The sequence below is a fragment of the Podarcis vaucheri genome, assembly GCF_965113315.1.
Source record: "Podarcis vaucheri genome assembly, chromosome: 8".
Taxonomy (NCBI): domain Eukaryota; kingdom Metazoa; phylum Chordata; class Lepidosauria; order Squamata; family Lacertidae; genus Podarcis; species Podarcis vaucheri.
The window spans coordinates 7,252,603-7,269,273 of NC_138766.1; the positions used below are offsets into that span (position 1 = coordinate 7,252,603).

General features: G+C 49.3%; 1 protein-coding gene across 4 annotated transcripts; it reads right to left on the reverse strand.

Moving 5' to 3' along the window:
* Positions 1-354: 354 nt before the first annotated feature.
* LOC309538746 (START domain-containing protein 10-like) lies at positions 355-11,819 on the reverse strand. Of its 4 annotated transcripts, none has more exons than XM_082234631.1 (7): positions 11,702-11,819; positions 10,895-11,091; positions 6,440-6,587; positions 5,541-5,644; positions 3,324-3,441; positions 2,631-2,683; positions 355-797 (listed from the first exon to the last, which is right to left on the reverse strand). In XM_082234631.1, the coding sequence occupies exons 1-7, from the start codon at positions 11,802-11,804 to the stop codon at positions 585-587; spliced, it is 936 nt and encodes a 311-aa protein (XP_082090757.1). In that variant the 5' UTR covers positions 11,805-11,819; the 3' UTR covers positions 355-584. The 4 variants fall into 4 exon arrangements, with proteins under 4 accessions (XP_082090757.1, XP_082090758.1, XP_082090760.1 ...); XM_082234632.1 differs by lacking the exon at positions 11,702-11,819 and adding an exon at positions 11,556-11,692 and having other exon boundaries at positions 10,895-11,436; XM_082234634.1 differs by lacking the exon at positions 11,702-11,819 and adding an exon at positions 11,552-11,692 and having other exon boundaries at positions 10,895-11,087.
* Positions 11,820-16,671: the final 4,852 nt, after the last annotated feature.

Sequence of the window (16,671 nt, forward strand, 5' to 3'; positions counted from 1 at the left end):
CTGAGGGCAGGGTGCCGCAATCCACACTTACAATACGTAATGTCAACTTTCAGTGAATAGTCCAGGACACTGCTAGCGGGATTGTCCCCCGAGTGCCACCAAACGGCTCTCAAAGGCTAGAATGCAAAGCAGCAAGTGAGAGAACCCCACCCCCACCGAGCTCTTGGCAGATCCACAATGATACTCTGCACTTCAGTCTGCGCAGAAAGGATACCTCAGGTCGTTGGTCCTGTGGTGTCCATTCCTGCACACTGAGATTCTGTGGACCTGTCATGGCCACCTGAAAACCATCATCCCATGCACAATTGTGGTGCTTCCCAACAAGATTCACAAACAGGGAAGGAGACAAGAGAAAACTGTGGCCACTGGTTATATATGCGCTTCTTGAAAAGTAGCGCTGAACGACGCCCTTGGTGTGTCCGTGTCTCTTGGAAAGTGGGGAGTTGGAGGGCAGGGAGCTTTGTGTTCTGTTGGGTGGGGGTGGGGGGCGCTGGGTGGCTCTGTGAGAGCTGCTGTGTTCTGGATGGTGGAAGGCCTCATCCAGCTCACAGGACGACGATGAGCTGCGCATCCAGATCCTGGCCTCAGGCCTCGTCATCACTGAGACTCATCTTGGCTTCAGACAGACCGCTCTCGTCAATGTTCTCCAAGGAGTCAGAATGCTGCAGGGAGAGCTCAGCTAGGCTAATGCTGGGCAATGTGTTCTGTTCTGGGTACAACCAAGGCTTAAAGCCAGGGTCATGCTTCCGTTTCCACTCTGGGTACTTCAGCCCTGCCTTATAGATCGTCTTCATAGCCTGTAAAAGGAGAGTAAGTTGGTACTAGCCAAAAATCTGGTTGCTGACGCACGTTGTGTTTCTGAATTGAAAGCAAAGACCAACTTTTACATGAGCAAACAGAGGCAGCAGGCACAGGGCTGAGACAGAGATACAGTAGATGACCTCTGTGAGCATCAGGTCTCTTTGGTTCATATAGCAGTAGTAGTAGTAGTAGTAGTAATAATAATAATAATAATAATAATAATAATAATAATAATAATAATAATTTATATACCGCCCTATACCTGGAGGTCTCAGGGCGGTTCACAAAAAAAGAACACAGTCCAGTGGTACCTCTGGTTGTGAACGGGATCCGTTCTGGAGCCCCGATCCACAACCTGAAAGGAATGCAACCCGTGTCTGCGGGTCACAATTTGCCATTTCTGCCCATGCACGTGACGTCATTTTGTGCGTCTGCGCATGCGCAAGTGGTGAAACCTGGAAGTAACCCTTTCCAGTACTTCCGGGTCACCGTGGGACGCAACCTGAAAAAATGTATCGTGAAGCAAACATAACAAGAGGTATGACTATATAAAATAAAAATAAAATAGAATTAAGTCATGGCAGAATTTCCTGCCCTCACAGGAGGCTGATTGATAGAAGAAATCTCCATGCTCCTCCTAAGAGCTGCCAGTTATTTAATTCCTTTATTGGGGCACACTAGCAGTTCTTTTGAGTCTCCCTAATGTCCTTGAGCAAACAGTTTGGATGAAGGGCTGGCATGCCCATGAGGTGCAGTAAGGAGGTGGCCTCGGGCAGCTGCCTCCTCCTCCACAGCTGCATCACATTTTCCATAAGTGCACCCCCACCCCCCCGCCACACTGCCTCTGCCTCTTCTGTGGGCATGATGCTGCCATGGGCTCCACCACACTTGCACCGCGATGGGAGTGGCAGTGGGGGGTGCCTGCAGAGGAGGTGGTGGTGATGGGCCTATGGCAATGGCAGGGAGTGGCCATGGTGTGTGTGTGTGTGGGGGGTTTGCCTTAAGTGGCAAAACATCCTGAGCCACCCTTGTTTGGGAGCAGCTGGCCTAAAAACTGAAGAGCACAGCTCTTCCATATTCTAGCTGTGCAGAGCTACACTTTTTGACAGTGTTGTGGGATGTGAAACACAAGAGCAGTCAAGTACAACATTCCTAGAGTGAACATGTTTACACATGGGGAGGAATGTTTGTCCAGCCAGCAGGTAAACTTCCTGTTTCCTTCTGGGCTGCGATAGACTTCCTCTGCATGTGACTAGAGGTGGGCGTGGCCTCACCTGTGCAGGTAACGACAAAAGCACAGGGCAGGGCAGCCCTCTCTCTCTCTTTTTGACTACATGCATCGAAGAAGCAACATCTACTTAGCCAAAGATGCTCTCTTGGCTTCTAGCCAAGAGAGGACAAAGGGACTGTCTTCTTATGAGATAGTTTCCAGGTGTATGTTACTTTTCTAAGATAAGTCTGCCTTCTGGGATCCGATTGTGAACAGAATGTGAGTAAACTCTTTTTATGCTTTTATAGAAGATTGTGTTGTGTCTTATCTTTTATGAGGGAATAAGGAGAAAATACCAGAACAGTTATTATAGAGGCTTTAGTGAATCTGAGCAAACGCATCCGCTGAGTTTAAAAGGAGAATGTTTCTCTGCTAAATTGTGAACTTGTTAACACAAGTTGGAAAGGCTATTATCAGCCAATATATCCTCTCCTGCATCCCTGAACATTCCTACAAGTGTGCCAATATGGACAGTTATCCCCCCCCCAAGCCTGCTTAGCAACTTTCTTCAGTCATGGCCATCCTGCCACATGGATGTGCCCACACAACTCCAACTTACCTTTGGTGCCACGTACTGAGACGCTTTATTCACCACCCACTTTGGTAATGAACCTAAGAGCAAACCAGATCCACTCGTTACCCAAAGCTGTTGCACACAAGTATCTCTGCCATGATAACTGCTGTGTTTTCCCACCATTCCTACACAGAGAAGAGCCCAGTCTATTGTGCCCCATGGGACAGGTGTGTCACCCATCGCTGTGGGTCCTTTGGCTACCCTTTGCTATCCTGCAAGGCTCCTCTCCCCAAAGCACACCCACCAGCCCCACACCTGAGATATGGTGCACGCAGAGACGTGGCTTAATTGGCTGCACAATCAAGTTCAACCGATGGTGGTGAATTCAGTCCTGCAGGATCAGCTGAGTGACTAAGTCCTTCTTGTGGAATTTGATCACACAGCCAATCCCTGCAGAGAGCAGGGTTAAAGCCTCCCTTCTGCGGACTACCTCGCTGCCAGGCACTCGGGAAACATGGTGCCAAGGGCTTCGACTCGCGAGTGAAGTCATAACAACCTCAGATGGTTGCAATCTGGCCTGCTCTGCCAAAAATGGTTCCTACCTGTGCCTTAGGAAATCTCCCCTTTATTTATCGCCCTGAACCCTCAACACTGACTTGGGCACTGCCTGGAATAATTTCCCCCTCTCTCTCAGGCTTTGTCTTTTCCCAGCCACAACCTGGGCGTAAAGATGCTCACCTCGAGGGTCTACTTGGGTGAGGTAGTAAAGAATGCAGCCACTCTTGTCCGTTGCCTTGATCAAGTAGCCCGTCTGCAGGGATACGGCCCTCACGCAGTCCTTTCGGGGCGGGTACTTCTGCAGAGAGACCCCACAGTCTAAGGCTTGGTTCATACATGCAGTCACAGACATGAGTGCCCACTTGAAGGGGAACTCATGAAGGCACTGAATCACACAATAAGCCCTTTGTGGAAACAGATGCATATGCACTAAGGGCCCTCAGGTGTAGGAGCAGGGCCCATGGAGGGAGCGGAGGAGGGAAAGGAAGAAACTGGTAGAGAGCCAAGCTGAGAAGCAGCAGCAGCAACCCCACTGCAGAGGCTGCCAGTTCCCCACAGTGGCCAACTCAGGAAGAGGTGAGTGAGATATTCTTGCTGCATGGCAGCTAGAAATGATCCCCTTGACTTGGTGTAAGGCCATGGCTCAGTGCTAGAACACATGTTTTGTATTCAGGAGGCCCCAGGTTCAACCTCCAGGTAGGTCTGGAAGAGACTTGTCTGTCTCTGAAACCCCATGCCAGCTACTCAGCCAGATAGAGCAATGGTCTGACTCTGTAGAAGGCAACTTCCTAGCTTCCTTTGAGTAAAGGCATGCTTTTAATGGGCTTAAAGCAGGGGTGTCAAACTCAAATTCATCGGGGGCCACATCAGCAGTTTGGTCACCCTCAAAGGGCCGGTTGTATCTGTAGGACTTTATCAAAGTTATTTTTCCTTAGGCAATGGTGTGTGTTGTCCTGAACCTATACACTATTTAATATACCTATTCCAGTACAATTTTAAATAAGAATAGAAGAAATAATAATGATTTTTTAAAAAGATGACGAGATGGGCTTCCAGGCAGACTGGAGCTCCAACGGGGAGGAGACAGGAGCCTGTCCCGACAGAGCAGAGAAGAAGCAAATGTTGCCTCCCCCCGCCCTGCGGCCGCACTCAGGAGTCGGAGGATACAGAGCTGCAGTTTGGGCAGCAGCAGTTTCTTCCTTGTAAGGGAGCCCCAGCGGCACTGCGGGCGCGAGTGGCCAGGATGTCCTGCTGGGGCCTGAGCTGCTGCAGTTGCTCCCGGGGAGGGGAGGGGGCTATCCACCAAGTCCTCCGGCCCGGAGAAAGCCGATGTGTTGGCGTGGGGAGGGGGGCGGTGTTTCGTAGCCAGGCTCCCGCAGCCATGTTGCTGGCAGGCTCCCACTTTGCTACAGCCGCCCAGATGCTGGTGCGGTCCTCTTCGGGGTGGGAGGCGCCCCTGCTTTGCAGTGTGGCACACCGCCCACCTGCCCAGCTCCCTCCACCCCACTCTGCGCAGCTGAACCGGCAGCAGCTTCGCCTCTCCCAGCCCAGCTGGGGCGGCCACCTGCGGCAGGACCTGCGCCGGGTCCCCACTCTCCACTCGCCTCCGCCGTTCCCTTCGCCGCCTGCCAGCCCCGCTACCTACCCACCAGGGCGACCCCCAGCCAGCCCCTGGCCCCACCGCCCGCACCCCCGGCCATCTCCTCGCCAGTTGCAGCGCCGCAGTGGCCTCTTCCGCCGGCCCGAGCGAGCGGCGTCCCAAGCGTGGCTCTCACTCCCTGCCCTCGCTGCCAGCCTCCGCGGCTCCCTCGCGCTCCAAAAGTTGTCGCGCGCAATCCGCCCCCTCGAGCAGCCGTGCCTGGGAGGCTCCGAGGGGCGGAGGCAGCCGGCTCCAAGCTCGGCTTCGCGGGACCGCCTCCTCCGCAGCGAGCCACGGACTGGACCGAGCGAGCAGAAAGCCTCTTTGCCCGGCCCGCGAGGCAAGCGAAAGTTGTGGGACCGGCCGGTAGGCAGCGCGCGTCGGTTGGAGCCCTGTCTGCAAGCAGGCAGGGAAGGCTTCCCCGCTCTTGATGCCATGGGCCACATGACGAGGTCTGGCAGGCCGGATTCGGCCCGCGGGCCTTGTGTTTGACACCCGTGGCTTAAAGGATTACAAATGAGGCAAGGGGGTTGAGAAACTGGCCTGGCTGAGAGAAGGGGGTTGAGGAAGAAGGAATTCTGTGTCTCTGCATGAGCAAAGGAAGAGAAGGGATGGGGTGGGGGGAAACCCCTTGTTCTGTACCCCTTCCTCTTCCTTGCCAGCAGGGTACCATCCCTGCTTCCCATTCTGAACTGCAAGGCAGGACCGCAAGCACCACCCAAGGATCAGCTGCGAGGAGCTGAGAGGATGTGGCTCACTGGATGTTTGACGCTGTAGTTGATGATCATGTAGTCGTGGCCAAGGGGCAGCCAGGAGCGCAAGGTAACAAAGTCCCTATTCTTCAGAGGGCTTGGGCACCTCCCTGCAAGAGAAAAAACACGGTTAGCAAGAACATACTGAAATTAAAAACCCCAGGAGGAAATAATGCCTCACTAGAGACGTTGCCTAGAGAACATGGTTCACCCCTGTTCTGTTCTGGGGACACAACACTGCCTACAGAGATGCGTTCTGAATAGCACTATATAAATACCAAGCATTGATGAAGCAGCTCCCGTGTGTGTACCTGGATCTATCTGTCCTTGCTAAATGTTTTCCTGACCTGAGCAGCAAAGTATTCCCTGCTAGTTCTATCTCAGCCATTCCTTCCCCAATGCCTATTCAGAAACCCACATTAAAAGAAAAAGGAATGCCATGTTTGCATGCCATGTTTCGGGCAGACCTTAGTTGAGCAAATATTCATTTTATTTAATGTGCATGGCAGAATGCAGAATGTGGCATTCTGCTCAGAAAGCCATTCAGCTGGAAATCCACTGTTACAGCACCCCTGGTAGGTGGTCATCCAGCTACAGCTTAAAATCCTTGCGGAGTTTTTTGTTTTCTTTTGGGGGATGCAAGAAGCTCAGGACTAAGGATTTCAGTGCAGTGCTACCCATGGCTACTCAGAAAGAAGTCCTGAATTACTCTCAGGTAAGTGGGTCTAGGATTGCAGGGGAGTAATCCTGTGGCATCCTCAAGACACGCCAGCCCCAAGCCCAGCAGCCCCTCTGGGCTCAGATGGGGACGTAGCTTAGAGGCACAAGAAGTGCTTTCTTCTAGGAAGCCACATAATCTGTCAGGGGTTCCATGCCCGTCAAGTGCAAGAAGCAAGGTTGCTCACAGGAGTAATATCCAACATCCGCGTTGACAGTCAGGCGCCCAATGTCATGGGTCTCAATCATGTTGGAGTCCCACTTCTTGCGGTAACTGGTGTCATGAAGAACATCATAGAGCGTCTCTGGAGGCACATCACGGCAGACAATGCGCATCTGTGTGGCAAGGAATTTGTGTGATCATGCACTGAAAAACTGATAGCAAGCACAGCAGCTGTGTCATCAGACTCTGGGGCAAAGGCTGGGCAAGTGAGAGGGAAATTGTAATAAAACAAGCTAAACTTCACATCCCCTGCTTTTCCCCAGGCATGGTCTGCACTTTAAAGCTCCTTTATTTGCTCCAGATTTTTCCTCACAAAAACTTGCTCTTTAAAGCTCTATCAGAGCAAACCACTAAAAACCTGAATGGATGTTTGTCCTGAATGGCTATTAAGGAGCGGGTTTTCACAGGAAAAACTCCAGAGCAGTAGCAACAAACAAAAGAAACACGTTTGGATGGAGCTTTTAAGCACAGATCTGTTCCTGGAAAGAATGGGGCAAAAAGTGAGGGTCACTGAGCCTTCCATTTACTTTACACATTAATTTTCTGCATACAGGGAGTTGAGCGTTACCTAAGCTTCAGTCTGAGCTGGTACAATCCAGCAAGAGCTTTATCACGTGGCTCTTCAGATTCCATCACTTTGTTAATAGTCAGATCTTCTGTAATGAGACACCTTAACCCAAAACAAGGTCAAGTGCACTTAGACCAAGCTTTTCTCTTCAGTTGGCTTAGCTCAAACAATCCATCACAAGCAAATGTGTGGAGCAGCAGTCCATTTGGAACAGAAGCAGATAACTTGGGGAGAGGTCAATTATGTGCCAAGAACACCTGGATTCTGAAACTTTAAAGATTATGCAAAATCAATAAAATGGCAGCTATGTGAATATTTTGTGTGATTTATTAATATAAGTGGATTTCGTTTACCGTATTTTTTGCTCTATAGGACACACCCAACCATAACACGCACCTAGTTTTAAAGGGGGAGAACAAGAAAAAAAAATCTCTCCCACTCTGCGCAGCGCCCCTTCAGCGAAGCGGCAGGAGAAACGGAGCCCCTTCCATTTCTCCTCCCGCTTCGCTGAAGGGGCGTTGCGCAGAGAGGGAAAGCTGTGCAGTGCCTCTCCAGCAAAGCCAGGAGAGCAAGAGGGATCGGTGTGCACCGACCCCTCTTCCTCTCCTGGCTTCAGCGGAAGCAACGCGAAGCCATGGAGCCTGCATTCGCTCCATAAGACGCACACACATTTCCCCTTAATTTTTGGAGGGGAAAAAGTGTGTCTTATAGAGCGAAAAATTCGGTATTTTGTTTAGCATCTGCTGGTGTTGAACATATAACCTCTCACAATCCCAAAGGTTTTCCTCTCAGTTGTGAGGTGCAATGCAATAGCCCCTGCGTCCGACGGTCTTTGCTTCCTGCAATTATATACCACCTTCCCCATTAGGAACCCAAGGTGGTTTACCAGTTTCAAACACTAAAACAAATGAACAGTATAAACTGTAGAGCCACATAGTCCTCTCAGGTTGTCTGGTGGTGGTGCAAGTGTCCTGGCCTGGGCCTCCCTGGCTTTCTTAAGGTCTTCCTTGCATGATGCAGCTCTGAGCTTCTAGTTCCCAAGGAGACGGAGAATCCCAAAGGATGCTCCAGGAGAGAGACAGCTGACCTGAGAGGAAATTCCTCAGCCGCTCCTTGAGGGTCTGCATCTTGAACACATCATCCAGGCATTGGAATTTGGGGGGCATCCGTCCCCTCTCTTCATCTCCACATGTTTAAATGTTGTCGTTCAAAGAAGCCCATCTATTCCCTCCACCAATCAGGGAGCTCAAAAAGGGGCAAATTTCCATAGTCAGCACACAACACCCTCGGAAAGTGACTGGGGGTTGGGGGCAACGTCCTGACGGGGCCCTACTCCTCTGCCACCCATTAATCCTGCAGGTAGAGAATAATGTTGAGACACTTGGGAGTGTTCAAAGCATTTCATATACAGAGCAAGGACCCACGAGGGGTCAGCCCTCCTCAAAAGTGGTTCAGTTTCTGCTTCAATGGATAGGCCTTTGAATACAAGGTGACCATGACTGGATGATGGCACGGTAGTGAAACCCTGCAAAAAGGGAGTGAAAGAAACATGGAAATTCTCCACCCAATGTCTGGTGGAGGCAACCTGATACTTGCCACTGAGCATTCAACTACATTAGTAAAGAAAAAGCGCTTTATATGCATTTTAACACTGTGACAACAGATGGTGCTGTGGAGTTCCATCTTTCACCATTGTGATTTCCCTTTATGAAGTTGACAATGTGTTTTCCTGAAACACTTTTTTGATGTGTCTAGATCCAGCCTGAGAAAACGATTCCAGATCTCATAAGTCTGCAGGTGGTTTCCGCCCTGAACTAGAGACCGAAGACTCAGCTACATTATTAAAGAAACAGCAATTTGAATGTGCTATAAACATGCAACACCAGATGGTGCCAGAGAGCAGGAAATTTTAAAAAGTGATTTTCCATAGAGATTTCTTTTCTTTCGTTAAAATGATCTGATTTCTGACTTATTTATAGCGTTTACCCCCCTATGTTTAGATCCACCCCAGATTAGTGGTAACCAAAGTCATGACGACACCTGTCACTAAAGCTGTCTGTAGGATTAAGTGCCTCAGGCAGTTGGTACTTCATGGATCTATCTATCTGCATCTATCTCAGCTCAGTTGAAAGCAATGGACTAAGATTAGCAAGATGGTATCTGCTACTCATTATCCTGTTCTCATTTTTAGTTAAATACTAGCCAGATGCCGAATGAAAAGAGCTATCCCTTTTTTATACTGCCTTTTCTCTTTTTTGTACTTATTTTCTTCTTGGTATTCATGTACAGAAGAGCTCATATTATTCCACCGGCAATCCACGCACACATGGGGGGTGGGCTGGGGGCTTCCACTGTTTGGAAATGAGACCTCCAGATGCCCAATCTCCCGTGTCTGAAGATTAAATGTCTCTGCACAGGAATTATTTAGTCCAGCAGAGGAATATTTCAGATACGTGTATACCATCTAAAAGGGCCTTCCACCAACTGTGGCTGGTTTGAGAGCTATGGCCATTCCTGGACCGGGAGAGTTAGTGCCTTCCCACTCACATGGGGGGAAGCCTGGCCAGCTGACAGCACTGGGTGGGCACAAAGCAGGCGCCCCACGCAGGCGCCCCCAAGTGCAGCGCGGCCTAGTGCTCCTCTTTGTGAGTGCTGGTTCCTCCAACGCCAGAAGAAAAGCTCTGGGCCAGCCAGGCTGGGGGCGCTTGCTTCGTGCTCCCTCTAAAGTCTGCACATGGGGCCCCTCTGGAGCACACACACGCCACTGATAGGCTGGAATTTTGATGACCATTACATCATGTGAACAGTGTGAAAACCTCCACGAATAAGCAACACTGATTTCACCATCAGTCTCCCTGCCTACCATCTACACTCTGCCCAGCCCAGTAAGGCATGAGAAAAGTCATTATCTCAGAACTTTCTCTCAGCCATGCAAACATTAAAGTCACAGGAATCCCTTTGAACATTCTGCTTAGAAATTCTAGGCACACTTATTGAAAATAAATAAACTCCGCTAAGCACAGTGTGACTTTTTTTTTTTAGTAAACATGTAAATCACAATTAACCGTTTGTTAAATAAAGAATCTTCATGTACACAAGTAAACCAGGTTCCATTGTATTGATCCCAGGCCTTTTAGATATGGAATAAGTAGTGCCTCAATGTCAATAAGTCAGCTCAAGAAAACGATGTGTGGAGCCAGTGAGTGAAAACTGAATCAGCCTCTTTCTGAGGGCTAACCACAACTCAAAAGCTTGTGTCTTTATCTGCTATCGAATCCATATACAGTGTTCAATTCCCTTACGTCTGGGCAGGACACTCAAAAACACAGAATGAGCCTTATCTTCCCCTATATCTATCTCAATTCATGTCCAAGATACCTGAACAGGGATATTTCTGTCTGTAAAATGTGCTTGGAGGCTAAAACAGCAGAGATCCCTCACCGAAAAAAAGAAAGGGGAGAAGAGGATGAGGAAAAGAGAATGTGAGAGCCCAAAGGATCTTCCGGGACCTCTAACATTCTAGCTGAATTGCAGCATTGCACATTCTGCAGCCTGAGTTAATTTGAGAACTGAGCGCAGCAAGAGGGATGCTTGTTTTGGAGCAAACCTTTGTTTTGGAGTCCAGCATTCATGGGGCAGGAGCAGGAGAAGAGGCTCCTGGGCAAATCAGAGGGGGCAGAAGGGGATGGGCAGTGCCGCATCACCACCCATGATTCCCAAGCCCAGGCAGGGGCCCCTGGGTGGCATTCAAGTAAGTTTTACTCAGAGCAGAGCCTCTGGAATGAATGCCATGTTCATTGATTCCAATGGGTCTACTCTGAGTAAACCATAGCTGAATGCCACCCCCCTTACCTTGATTTTCTGGACAGTCTTGCTCTCCTGCTGCATTTGGGTCCACACTGCCACTCCTCCCTTGTTATACCGGTTGCTCCAGCCTTCCTGGCTTTCACACTGGTCCCGGAAAGTGTTGAAGTCGGAATCATCTGGGATGTAGGCTCTCTCTCCTTCCCCAGACATAGGTGCAGTTTCCTGCAGGGCCTCCAGGCTGCCTGAGAGAAGGAGCTGTGCAAATACCCACCCAGGCAAGAGAGCTTCTTGGCTGGCTACTGGGGAAGCTACGCTGGGCTCAGCGCTGCCCTGGCCACTTCCCTCTCTTCCTCCCCAGCTCTGTCAGGGGCCTCTCTGGGCCCCCAGCCCTGACTCTGGGAGAGAAGGAATGGCGGTGGCTGCTACATTCAGTGCCTCCATCAACTGCATGGCGTGGGCTCTTCAGAGCCTAGACGCTCCTCTCCTGCAGAAGAGTCACTGCTGCTGCTGGCAGTGTGGATGCCTTCTCAGTCCTGCCAAAGGGCACCAGGCCCCCCTGGGAAGCTTCTGCTATTTATGTGAATAATCTGTAAGTGCACAAACACACACAGAGCCCATTTCGGTGTTCTATCCCCAGCATTCTCCAGTGCCTTCCCCCAATGCCTCTTTCCTATCCCTCTCCTAATTTCTGCTTCTCTTAACCTGCCTCTGACTTTGCCGCACTGAGTTGCAGGAACCAGCTGGGCACTTGCCAGCAGCAGCAGCAGCAGCAGCAGCAGCCGCAGCCGCTGGGTTCAGTTCTGCAGATGGTTAATGGCCTTGTTAATGCAGGATGCAGTCTAGTCTACTTACCCTGCAATGGAACGGTTGTGGGGGAGTTAGAGAAAATTCTAGATTGTGGAATAGGGATTCTGGAACAGGGAGAAGGTTGTGGGGGTTGCCTCACACTGGCCATTCTCCTGGCATTACATTCTGAGGCAAAAAGGACATTCCACATATACTGGAGCAGAAAGGGAGGGGTTTTCAGACTGTAACTCCTTCAGCTGCGACGAAGCTAGAATGTTGTGTTCAGAGCTTTCAAAATGCTGTGGCCTCGTTAGAGATAGTGTGATGGCCTGGGATTCAGAACCTGAGGAATCCCAGCCTGCACAGGAGTCTCCGCCTCCAGAACCAGCTGAGCCGGGGCTGGGGCATGAGCCTGAAGGGTCCTCACCTGTGCTGGATCCTCAGGTGCAGGCACCAGCTGAGTCTGCTCTGGTTCCTGAGGTGATGGAGGGCCCATTGCCTGCAGGTGCTCCACTCTCAGCCCCATCAGAGAAAGCTGAGGTTGCCTCTGGGTCCGGTGACCCTCCAGCCTCTCCTGAGCTGCAGAGGCTCAGGGCAGAGAGGTGGAGGGAACTAAGTTCCTGCAGGAGGAGTACTCGCCTCCAGGCCAGGAGAGGCAAGTCACCAGAGGATCGGGGCCGCTCTGTGCCTCCAGGCAGATAAAGGCTGGCCAGCCCCAGTCCCAAGTAGCGGGAGCAACATTGTTGGTTGCCGGTTCCTGCCTGAACCCTGTCCTGCTTTTCTGCCAGAGCTCCTGACCTGCCCTGGCTCCTTGCTTGCATGCCTGTTCCTGACTTCACCCGACCCTCTGCCCTGTATCTACTGCGGAGTGCCTCCACGCTGCATCTTTGATAATGGACCTCGCCTCTCGGGTAACCCACGGGACCAGCGCAGTTAGGGATGCACCCGACCCAGGAAGAGGAGCTCCCCTTCTCCAGATCTGAGTGTAACAAGGCAGATGCAGCAGGAGGCAGAAAGGGACCCCCATCTCAAAAGACCCTTGAATCAAGGTTTCCCTGCTAACAGCCCAGCAAGAGCAGTTTTGCTCGTCACAATATTAATCACAATATTCACAATATCACAATACTAATCACACTGAGAAATCACAACAAGCAGAAGTAGGGATATCCAATGATTAGCAAACTTGTTTAGGTGGTGATATGAGTATTTTGAGAAACGTTTCAATAGTAGTATATATATTTTTAAGGTGCATATCCACAACAGAGCTGAGGTTTCTGGATGCTATGGTGAGCAGGGAAGCAGTGATTGAGTGGAGGGGCAGCGCAGTGTGTCATCCAGTAGCCTGGATAAACTTCAAAGCACTCACATGCGGACAAAGATGCAGGAACGAACACATGGAAACAGCCCAGGTATGCAATTACACCCTGCTGTGGACACAGCCTAAACTCCACCATGTTCAAGGGGGCTGATTCCCAGGCGTGTGTCCACAGGACTACATGTGAAGCTGCATATTTGCGTTTCAAGGGAAGACTGTGATTGCACCAGCGTAGAGGCAGCTCAGGGAGAGGGTGAACCATGGGCTTGGGTAGAAAGGGTTAAACTCTCTCAAACGCACCTGCTCAGGATGCTGAAACTGCTTTGGCTTCCCTGTCTGCTAACTGCATCACAAAGCAGGCATTTCCTAGGCCCTGGCAGTAGGCTCATTACTTGCTATTTTTCTTCCTTTCTTTTTTAAAAAAAGATTACTTTCAGAGAAAGGGGCTAATATGGAAGCAACTGAAGATAATAAAATATTCACTTTCTGTGCCAAAGGCTTCAGTAATGCTGTTGCTAATTCTAGGATATCTCCTGCAGGTGGCACCTGTGCTGAGTGCAGACTCCAGAGAAACACAAAAGATGCTCAATGCAGCCGCCACAAGGCACAGATTTGGTGAGGATATTGCCTGCAAGCGCTGCTTTTCTCGGGATGACAAATTGCTTAATGAATGTCCAAGCCAAGTGCTTTGCACAGATTGCTCGTAGGCTGTGGAAGAACAAAACTCACATTTCACAAAAGACTTGGAGCTCATTGCAAAAAATAAAAAAATAAAAAATCACAGCAATACACACATCCAAGATGATTAATTGGACCTGTTTTTTCAAATAATACAGCTTCCCAGCTTAAACCTGTTTTAAACCTTGTGAGAAATAGTAATACCGGAAAAATTCAAAGGAGGAGGAGAACTTTTCCATCTGCTTGTTCTGCTTCTAATTGCCACATTGTTTGCCTGGGGTGTCTGTAATTAACTAGACAGCCCTTCTAGTATACTATACAATCCACCAACCAGAAGATGAGAAACCATATGCTCCTCTATGTTTTAAGACCTGATTTTCCAAACCTAGATTAAGTATTTAAGGTTGGGGGAATCTTTTGCAGTCTGAGGGCCACATTTCTCCATGAGCTACCTTCCAAGGGCTACATGTGGTATTCTTAAAGGTAAAGGTAAAGGACCCCTGACAGTTAAGTCCAGTCGTGAACGACTCTGGGGTTGCGGCGCTCATCTTGCTTTACTGGCCGAGGGAGCCACGTTTGTCCGCAGACAGTTTTTCTGGGTCATGTGGCCAAAATTACTAAGCTGCTTCTGGCGAAACCAGAGCAGCACACGGAAACGCCATTTACCTTCCCACTGGAGAGATACCTATTTATCTCCTTGCACTCTGACATGCTTTCAAACTGCTAGGTGGGCAGGAGCAGGGACAAAGCAACAGGAGCTCAACCCGTCGCGGGGATTCGAACCGCCGACCTTCTGATCGGCAAGCCCAAGAGGCTCAGTGGTTTAGACGACAGCGCCACCTGCGTCCTAAGGTGGTCCTTAGGTGGCAACTATGGACAGTCTCTCACAAAGAAACTTGCCTGACTAGTTCAACAATGGAATCCTCAATTTAGATTTTAACCCTTGCTGGATCTAGGATCCCAGAAATTAGAAGGGGCTCAGGTATCATACAGACTAACCCTGCAAACTCAGGGCAAGCCCTAGGCTCAGTGGTTTAGACCACAGCGCCACCCACATCCCTGTGTGGTATTCTTAGGATCATATAATTGTAGAGCTGGAAGAGAACCTGTGGGTCATCTAGTCCAAACCCCTGCAATGCAGGAATCTCAACTAAAGCATCCCTGACAGGTGGCCACCCAAGCTTTGCTGAAAAACCTCCAAGGAAGGAGAGTCCACAACCTCCCAAGGAGGACCGTTCCATTGTCAAACAGCTCTTACCATTAGAAAATTCTTCCTGATGTTGAGTCGGAATCTCCCTTCTTGTAACTTGAAGCCATGGGCTTGAGTCCTACCCTCCAGAGCAGGTGAAAACAAGCTTGCTCCATCTTCCATCTGTCAGCCCTGAAGATATTTGAAGATGACTATCATGTCTCTTTTCTGTCTCCTCTTCTCCAGGCTAAACATACCCAATTCCTTCAAGTGCTCCTCCTAAGGCTTAGCTTCCAGACTCTTGATCATCTTGGTTGCCCTCCTCTGTACACATTCTAGCTCGTCAGCATCCTTCTTAAATTGTAGCAACCAGAACTGGACATGGGACTCCAGGCATATTTTCCTGCCCTAGATCCTTGATAACTGCTGCCCCTTGGAGTAGACAGTTCTGGGTTAGATGGACCAATATTCTGACTTATTAGAAGGCAGCTTCACATTATCCCTGAAACTGCATTGAATTTGAGATCATTTTTAAATATGAAATTGTTTTATATGTTCTTTTATTGGGTTTTCCAATCTGATCCTAAGAGACATTCATAATTCCCCTTGGAAAACTACAATTAACCTCAAACTCCGCTCTCTTCTCAATTTGAATTGTAAAACTGTTCTTAACTCAGAGTATATCAGCCCGGCGGCCCTACCTCCAATTAAAAAGAAACTACAGCAACTTGACTTCTCTAACACAGCTTCCTATGCAAGAGGGCCGTGTTCAGGCCTAGCCCTAGCTATTCCACCCCCTGAAGGGATCCCTCTATATTGCTTCACAATTTCTTCGGAGGCTAAGCGAAGGGCCTTTACCTGTGCCCGTCTCAACTGTTTTCCTACAGCAGTTCTGTCGGGTCGTTATTCCAGAGTTCCCATCGCAAATAGAACATGCACCTGTAATGACACGGCCCTGGAGACTATGGAACATGTAATGCTCTTCTGTCCCAACTGGACAGATAAAAGATCTCGGTTTTTAACCCCTCTCGTGAACAAGCTTAATCTCCCAATCCAGCCTTGGATAGTGTCCCTTTTTTTGCAGGATTCTGATTGTTGGATTACCGAGATGACAGCTAACTTCCTGCTTAGTGTGATGAAGAGGAAAGCGGCACTAACTTCTTCCTTAACACCACAGCCGCAGTCGATATGCCGCACAATCGAACGAAGTTCCAAGTAGCCTTATTGTACAAGGACAATGGAGTTAGGACAAATCTGAGGAGCTGAAGGACCCTTTAACGGTCCTCCTCCTGCCTCAGCAGTTTTTTTTGTGTGTGTGTGTGTGTGTGTGTTTTTCCTCTTTAAGTATTTGCCCAGGACGATATCTACCTTTATCTCCCCACCCCCATTTTATGTTGTTATTTTAATGTATATCATGCTATGGCCACACGGCTAATGCAATAAATTTATGTGTGAACTGGGGATAAATTGCTTTGAGATTATTCATAAATGGAATGGAACACACACACACACACACACACACACACACACACACACACACTGTATTACGGAAGGCTTTGGAGAACACTGGCAGTCACAATCTTTATTGCTTAAATAAAATTGAAACCATCATCTAGGCAAATGGCACTGCCATCTAGTGGCTAAGTCACAGTTAGTTTATGCCTCAACGTTTACCAAACATTTTGGAAAGTGTCTGACAAATCTCAGCCAAGGATGAAGGCCAAACAATGGAAGCATGGGGTGTCCATGATTAAAAAAGAAATCAGGAGATCTAATGATGTCTCTCCTGCACAGCAATTTACATATGAAAAAAGCTCTGCAAGCAGCTTACAAACATCAGTAATAAGGCAGAAG

What these genes read in the sequence shown, in the direction of transcription:
- LOC309538746 (XM_082234631.1), bottom strand. Translation starts at nt 11,804, where the DNA reads ATGGCCAGTGTGAGGCAACCCCCACAACCTTCTCCCTGTTCCAGAATC. An exon ending in AGACTGTCCAGAAAATCAAG is followed by an intron (nt 6,588 to 10,894) that starts GTAAGGGGGGTG and finishes CTTGCCACACAG; the next exon opens with ATGCGCATTGTCTGCCGTGA. An exon ending in ACTACAGCGTCAAACATCCA is followed by an intron (nt 3,442 to 5,540) that starts GTGAGCCACATC and finishes GTCTCTCTGCAG; the next exon opens with AAGTACCCGCCCCGAAAGGA.